Source organism: Chanodichthys erythropterus, chromosome 23 (genome assembly GCF_024489055.1).
Source record: "Chanodichthys erythropterus isolate Z2021 chromosome 23, ASM2448905v1, whole genome shotgun sequence".
Lineage (NCBI taxonomy): Eukaryota > Metazoa > Chordata > Actinopteri > Cypriniformes > Xenocyprididae > Chanodichthys > Chanodichthys erythropterus.
In genome coordinates, this window is record NC_090243.1 from 12,000,040 (window position 1) to 12,008,289 (window position 8,250).

Below are 8,250 nucleotides of genomic sequence, written 5' to 3' on the forward strand. Positions count from 1 at the left end.
AGAATGATTTCTGAAGGATCATGTGACACTGAAGACTGGAGTAATGATGCTGAAATTCAGCTTTGATCACAGGAATAAATTATATTTTACTATAGAATGCAGGTTAATAATATTTCACAATATTACTGTTTTTACTGTATGTTTGATTAAATAAATGCAGCCTTGGTGAGGAGAAGAGACTATATCATTAGTTAGCATTAGTTGACATGAACTAAGAATGAACCACTTCTACATCATTTATTATAATAAATGATGTATTATAATTATAATCATTGTTAATGTTAATTTCAACATTTACAAATACATTAAATTCTAATATTGTATTTGTTAACATTAGTTAATGCACTGTGAAGTAACATGAACAATGGACAACTGTATTTTATTAGCTAACGTTAACAAAGATTAACAAATAACTATGTAATGTTAATGGTTAGTTCATGTTATAAACTAAGAAATGAACCCTTGTTGTAAAGTACGGGTCTGCGGTAGGCCTTATATAGCTAGCTTAAGTTAACACTAACTTATCACTAGCATTACCACGCAGTTACAACTTTAACAGTGAAAATTAAAGCAGTTAAAATTCGTCAGTTATATAATTATAATCCTCTGGATCGTCTGCGTGTTAGCGTGCCCTCTGCTAACATAAGAGTTAACTAACATTACGATTCAATACCCATCTAATAAGCAATAAAAACTCCAAACCTTAAGTTTAAACTTTAAGCCAACGAGTACACAATATAATTAATAAGAAATTAATTCATTAATAGAACAGTTTGACTTACTTTGGTGATGTTTTTGAAGTAGGATACCGACCGAGCACCGTCCGTGTCTGCCTCCTCTTCTAAACTCCAGAAAAAAAATTCGCGCGCTCGTTTCCACAGATACGGGCCGAATCTGCATTGCGACTGTTGTTCCCGCCCACGGAAACCGGGACCGGGCTGGATCCGTTTTAGAGCAGTGAAACGGAGGTGACTGTAACGCGGATTTGCCGGTTTGAAAACGGATCCGGCACGGAGTCACCTGCTGTCTGGGAGAGCAACAAAACGGTTTTTATTGTTTGAATTTCTTTAATAACTAATACGGTTTGAAAGCTGGGACTTTGTTTAATATCATAAGTAACCTGCTCTGTCTTGTCTGTCGATGTGTGGTCAGTATCCTCTTTGTTCCGCGATGTATTTTTCACTGCGTGTGGAGTGACAGGCCACGGCTTGTCGGACAAAGCAACAGTAACTAAAGGGGGCGGGGCTCGGCGAAAGGCTAATTGTAAAGTGATTTTGATTGGACGGTGATTAATCAGTCAGGCACATTTTCCAATCATTTTTTCTTGTTATTTTATTAGACACAAATCAACCACTTATGACTTGTCAATCTCATTTCCTCCAGCCAATCACGGGCCCCCTCTACCCGCGGGCCCTGGGGCTTCAGCCCCACCTAGCCCTTATGTTAAACCGGCCCTGCATGCACCCACTCTGTGGTGAGCAGTGTGAGTGAAGGATCAAACCGAGAGATCATCACTAGCGCCTTTTTCCACTCATCGGATGGCGGTCCGCCTCTCCGTAACATACACTCTCTCTCTCTTACTCATACACTTTCCCTATTGTAGGGGGTTGTGGTTTGTGTCTGTGTGTGTGCACAAAAGAGCAGAGGAAATGAAAGTGCGAATATATTAGGTTGTGTAAAGAGTAGTTTCAGTCAGTGTCTGTCTGCAGCTATGATGAGGTCTCTTGTCTGTCTTCCTTTCTGCCTGGTGCTGTTTCTGTTCTGTCGTACTTCAGGTGAGTTTTAATTTAACCCTACCTATTTTGTTACTCAGTCATGATGCTTGGAAAAGTATTTTCAATGTGAACACTTAAATCTGTGAGGAGCTTTTTTTTGTTTTTGAAGTTTTAAGAAAAAAATATCTGCAATTTCTTTGTCTTGCAGAAACAAGTCAGCGTTCTTTAAATTGCTGTTTGAAGACAGGCAACGAAAGAATACCTGTCAACAGAGTGGTGGATTATGCAGTCCAGACAGCAGGACTTTGCCCTATCAATGCCATTGTGTAAGTAAACAGATTCTCTCTACATAACCTTAAGTTGCAGTTTTTGACCTTAAGTTACACATGACATGTTTTAAAACCAAAGTTAACATCTTCTGGATTTTACAGTGCCTGTATATGTATAGCGTAATGAAACATTTTTCTTCATTTTTCTTTTTTTATCTCTAGCTTGTGGACTACAAAAGGCAAAGCAAAGTGTTATGAACCAGGCTCGGAGTGGATCAAATGCGTTATGAGTAAGGTGGATCAGAAAAAAATGTCAAAAGAAACCTCTGATCCAACAGCTTCACCAAGCCAAAATAGAAAACAAAAAAATGGAAAGGGATGCAAACAGAAGAAACTAATTTAATTATTATTATTATTTTTTTTTTAAATGTTTTTTGTATTGGTTGACCTGTGCCAACTGACATAAGCCTAAATTTATGAGATATAAATAAGTAAAATTGATATAGTTTCATGCTGAATGTTGACTCTCTTTTGAAATGAATTTATTCTGCTTCATAGATTGTATTATCACTTATCAAGAATGTATTGTTTGTATTCAATATTTTTGTAGTTAAAAACATGAAATGCTATAAAATAAAAACATTGTGCAGATTTTATTTTGGAATTATTATTGAATAAATTAGAAATATAAAACTTGATTTCTGTAGTACACACTTTTTTTTTTTTTTTTTTTTTTTAAGTAGGAAAAGGCAAAAAAAAAAGTATCTAAATAAAACATTCATGTATATTTACATGATGATATTTCAAAAAATATATGAAATATAATATCAAAGAAAAAATGCCCACAAAGCCACACTGTTTCGGGTCTGTTTCAAGAACACCTGACACTCTTTTTTTTTTTTTTTCCAACATGGAGGAATTGAATCTTCTGAAGAAAGCTTCAGATGAGGAAACAGAAAGAAGTATCTGCATCTTTAAACACAAATACACAGAACACAATGTGCGTTCAGACATTTAGTTAATTGTAAGGTTCATTGTAAATCTTGGACTTTGTACTTGCTTTGTTGTTTTTAACATTGCCCAGCAGGTGGAGTTATATGGCAGAAAATGCACCAAAAATCCCCCATAGCTGGAATCTTGGTGTATTTTAAATTTGATATAAAACCATTCTTCTGGCAGCAAGTCAGAGTAATATCTCAATTGTCATTTACAGCTCACAAATAATAATAATGGTTTATACAGACATTATTTTTGTATGCTTGATTTTAAATGGTTTCACTTCTCCTGTGAGAAATGCCTTTTATAAAATTTATAAAATAGACATAGGCATGCTATAAAACTGCATATTTTAATGACAAAGATAAATTACAACAATAAAGCTCATATTTATCTTATACAATTTTAAGTTCTATAAATAAATGTTCTTTTGTTCTTGAGCTTCTGAGAAGATGTCTTTTTGGACAGGAACTTGAAGCTTCTCATGGTTTCTGCTTTTGGTTTGTGGTGAGTTTCTTTATGACTTTGAGCACTTCTTAGTTTACACTTAACTCCATACCACTTTTTCTTAGCTTCTATTTTTCTCTCCATCTCTCCATCTTTAAATGTTTTTAACCGTGTGAAATTGTGGGTTTGTTGTGGAAGTAGTGTGTGTAGCATTTGAGGGATGTGTGGATGTGAGCGTATGTAGGAGGAAGGCAGGGTGAAATTAGACACCTGCTGCTTCGCTGCGCTCTCATCAGAGTGTGTGTAATGCGGTGGAAAACACACCTGCTCCCTGTCACAGGGGCAAAATGGCCGCCACACTCGCAATACGGCAGATTGGTCATAGACACTTACACTTTACCACAGGAAAAACATGCACATGTGGTGTTACAATAGATTTATTTCCAGTACCAGAAAGTAAGACGTAACAGAAAGTCTTGTGATCAAACAATTGTCAAATGAATTTTAAACCCAAAATATTAAATGCATGGCTTCACTTAGCTTTTTGGATCCAACTGTGATTATAAAACTTATTTGAAATTATACAATTTTACTTTTTTTCTTACTCCATATACTGTCTAAAAAAAGTTTTTCCCCCTAATACATATACTAAAAAAATATTTTTTTGCAGTGCATCACACCACCAGTCGGTCACACATTCTGACCTTATCCCTTCTGACATCTTGGGCTCTGGAGAGACAGTGTTATCATTGCAGGTTATGAATATCGACTATGTACTGTAGATCGATACAGAGACCTTTCACATAGACCACAGCTATAATACAGCACAGATGAGGCCGTTCCATCATTTTCACTCAGGTCACCCAGGTAGAGACTCAGAGGCGTCTGCGCTCTGCTCATCCATGTCTCACAAGCATCCTGGAGCGAACATTAGCATTTCATCAGACATCTTTTAAAAAAAACACTGTACATTCCAGGTCTAACGACAGGATCTGACAAAACGGCAGCATAGTATCAGTCTTATTGCCTGAAAGGCCTCTTTAGACAACGTTTCATTGTGATTGCCTCACATTTGCGACTCCAAAATGTAATGTAACTTCAGGGTTAGATTCACATCCTGGTGTCTTTTTGCTCCTTTCTTTCTTTTCTCTTGATTCCCGTCTCTTGATTCCTTATCCTGAGGCTGCTGTTAAGAGGCTGCGGCGAAGAGATAGGAGACAGGAGTTTGCTTAAGGGATTTTCGGTGTTTTAAATAGAAAGGTTAACTGGGGTCATGGCAGACCAGTGACGTTTTGGGGCAGAAAGCTCAGCTGTGTGCTTCTGATTAGGAAACAGTCTATATGTTGAGGATTTGCGGTTCTGTCAAGGGACTCTGTGTGTTTAGGAAGAGATGGTGTTAATAAAGTCAACATACAGCCCAAAACATTGTCATCCCAAGAGAGGGAAGGGGAGAGAAGTCAAATAATGTGTGTTAAAGATAAGAGTTAATTTCACTAGATAAAATAAGAGCTGTGTGGATGCAAAGAAATATCTGCTATGTAAGGCAATATATCTAATCCTATTGCTGCAGCAATAAAAATGTGATGTTCGCAATCCAAGCGTATGCATTCTTAAAAATATCCCTCGTTCTCTTGAGTATTTTGAATCACTGTAGTCCAGAAGCCTGAAGTTGCATAACTCTGAAGGAAAACCCTGCATCTTGACCTACTTAAAGAAATGGTAAGAATCGGCTGTAGCCTGTTTAACGCCGCCCCGCTCTGCAGTTGAATGCGTGCATGTGGGAAGTCTTATCACTAAATATTGATTAAATTAGGCAGAGCAGCTGTTTGATAATGAGATCTCAAATAATTACAAAGACTAATCCGCACCGGAGCATTACGGATTGATCCGTTTCTGTGCCTTGAAATGGAGAGAAGCGGGATTCTTTGTCGGTGCGTTTTTGACGGGGACGATGGAAGCAGAAACCCAACAAACCCGAGTGATGTGCAACATCACAGAGCTGATGCTGAAAAAAACATTCTCTCTTGGTTATTATATAACCACGCCAGAGGGATGGAAGTCTTTTTCTCTACTCTGTGATCTAACAGAGACATCCAGTGCCCTCTAAAGTGCTGCAGAAGAAGACATATTTGGAGACATTACAAAATAAACAACTCTGACAATGTTTTGTTCTTCCAGGGATGTGTTGTGTAAGTGTTGTGCAACAAAGAGTGATGGAGAAGTCAAAAAGTGATGGAAAGTCAAAAAACTAAGACCTTGTTTACACCTGGTATTAAATGATTAATTCACTTCAGAATTCAAATTTCCTGATAATTTACTCACCCCCATGAGATCCAAGATGTTTATGTTTAAGTCCACTATATGGAGAAAAATCCTGAAATGTTTCCATAATTTCTTTTCGAGCGAAGAAAGAAAGACGAAAACATCTTAGATGACATGGGGGTAAGTAAATTATCAGAAAATTTTTATTCTGAAGTGAACTTATCCTTTAAGATGGACGAGAGAGACACATACCCGTCTACACCTGGTGTTTTGATCCATCTCTTTTGTCCACTTTCGATCACTTCTGTCCTGATTTCTTCGAGGGGAGGGTCTATAGGCGGGTAAATGTATGGGCTTCTTCAGAAGTTTGTATTTAATAAACAAATTACAGGAAAACATACAGAGAGCATCAGCTTTCACTCCGACAGCGGCAAGACCGCGCCGAACGTGGTAAGTGCATGTTAGAAAACAGAAATGTTTAGAGAACATGGTGCTTAGTACATTTATTTGTCTTCAAACCAAACTTATGGCTTCAGCTAGCTTATGGCTAGTGTGCTTCCCATAATGTTTGTGTTGGTGGTCTTTAGCATCCCTGACAGCAACATAGTGACAGCACAGATCCGGCTCACATCTGTTCTGCGTATAAACCACATGTACCAGATGAGGGCCGGATCTGGGCCAGACTATGCTGTCTGGGAGCTGTTCGAACACATTAAACCATGTGAGCGTCTAGACCACAAACACAATTCATTCAAATTTGTTTTTGACTACCTCTAGAAGTGGTCGAAAGTGGACTAGCGTCATCCACTTGTGATCCGATCAACTGAAGCGATCTTAATACTAGGTGTAAATAGGGCCTATGACCAGTCACAAGTGTAGTGAATAACATTGATCATCTTCTAACAAGGCCACATATAAAGGTCTGGGTGGATTAGATGATAAGCTAAAGTAAAGATCTGAGCATCTTAGGGTGCGTTCACACTTGTAGTTCAGTTCGTTTGGTTCATTTGGTCTGGACCAAAGAAGAAAAATAAATATTTAGTCCTGGTCCGATTAGCGTTCAGATTGGCAATTTAATCACCGAACCAAAAGATACCGAACCTTCAGGCATAGGGATACATTCACAACGTGATTGGTCGGATTTTATGACGTATTGCCTATTTTGAGACGGAACTTACCGAACATCCAAAACAATGCTGTTTTCTGAGGTACATGCGCTCGTTGGTGTCTGTTGTGTGTGTGTAGCGTAGGCACATGCGTAGCCTGTATGTGATGGTATTTTGGCCAGCTGGAAACTCGTGAAGAGCTTATAAAATGTGTAAAGTAGTCAAAACAGCGGCAGGAATCCATCCGTCACACACACAAATGATCTGCTGCATGGAGATGCGCGTCTGATGCCTGTCATGGGCAAATTCGCGTCTATGACGAGAAAAACCGACATGCGTGAGGATTCTGTCCTTTTTAGGGTCTCGTCTTCCTGTTTTTGATTGGTTACATGTCTTTGGTCCATGTTGCGTTCATATATCATTCGAACCGCACCAGAGTTCATTTGGAAGAACGAACGTTCACACTTGTCATGTTTGGTTCGATTAAAACGAACCCTGGTGCGATTGCTCGGTTAGTGCGGTTCATTTGAACATATGTGAACGCTGCCATCCGAACCCTGGAGTGCACCAAACAAGCGGTCCGAGACCGCTGAAAAGATGGGTCTCGGTCCGCTTGTTTGGTGCACACCAGGGTTCGGATGGCAGCGTTCACATATGTTCAAATGAACCGCACTAACCGAGCAATCGCACCAGGGTTCGTTTTAATCGAACCAAACATGACAAGTGTGAACGCACTCTTATAACAGGTGGAAACAGGGCCTGAAACAGGAAGGTTTGTGTGTTGCTCCTGGTCAGCACAGGTGAAAATTTACCAACAGTGGTCCGAGGAGGGACAAACCACAAACTGTTTGTGTTGGATGCCCAAGGTTCATCAATGCATGAGGGCAACAAAGGCTATACCTTCTAGTCCGAGCCTACAGAAGGTCTACTATGGCACTACTAAAGTCATACAAATTTTTTATGATGTTTTCATGAGTTCACACTTACAAATAATTCAGACAGAATAAATGGTATGCGTATTTAGCGTGCTGTCCCGGGAGAAGGCTCCGAGCTTGGTATTTCACCTGAACCCAGAGTACACCACACCTATTTCAGGTTAGGAAGTAACCAGGTGAAGTGTGAAGAGACAGGGTGTTGGAGGCATGCTGAAAACTGTCAAGGAATCACGAGTGAGTTACACTTAACTCTATACCACTTTTTCTTAGCTTCTATTTTTCTCTCCATCTTTATATGTCATTTAGCTGTGTGAAATTCTGGATTTGTTGTGGAAGTAGTGTGTGTAGCACTCGTGCTGATTGTGTGGATATGTTGATTATGATTGCTGACAGCTGGTTGAGATGACGTGATGATTGGATAGATTATTTGAACATGCTCCTCCCGAACTTTGTTAATAAAACATCATTATGGGAGGGATGTGTCACAACACTGTGCATCGCACTCTGCTGCGTAGTCACA

The 8,250-nt window shown here is 39.0% G+C and overlaps 1 protein-coding gene across 1 annotated transcript; it reads left to right on the forward strand.

Moving 5' to 3' along the window:
* Positions 1-1,650: 1,650 nt before the first annotated feature.
* Positions 1,651-2,628, forward strand: LOC137014387 (monocyte chemotactic protein 1B-like). The gene is made up of 3 exons (XM_067378668.1): positions 1,651-1,775; positions 1,924-2,041; positions 2,207-2,628. Exons 1-3 carry the CDS (start codon positions 1,712-1,714, stop codon positions 2,385-2,387), a joined length of 363 nt encoding a protein of 120 aa, XP_067234769.1. The 5' UTR covers positions 1,651-1,711; the 3' UTR covers positions 2,388-2,628.
* The last annotated feature ends 5,622 nt before the right edge of the window (positions 2,629-8,250 follow it).

Coding starts and splice junctions, on each gene's coding strand:
- LOC137014387 (XM_067378668.1), top strand. CDS start 1,712: ATGATGAGGTCTCTTGTCTGTCTTCCTTTCTGCCTGGTGCTGTTTCTG. Junction 1,776..1,923: donor TCTGTTCTGTCGTACTTCAG/GTGAGTTTTAAT, acceptor TTTGTCTTGCAG/AAACAAGTCAGCGTTCTTTA. Junction 2,042..2,206: donor TGCCCTATCAATGCCATTGT/GTAAGTAAACAG, acceptor TTTTATCTCTAG/CTTGTGGACTACAAAAGGCA.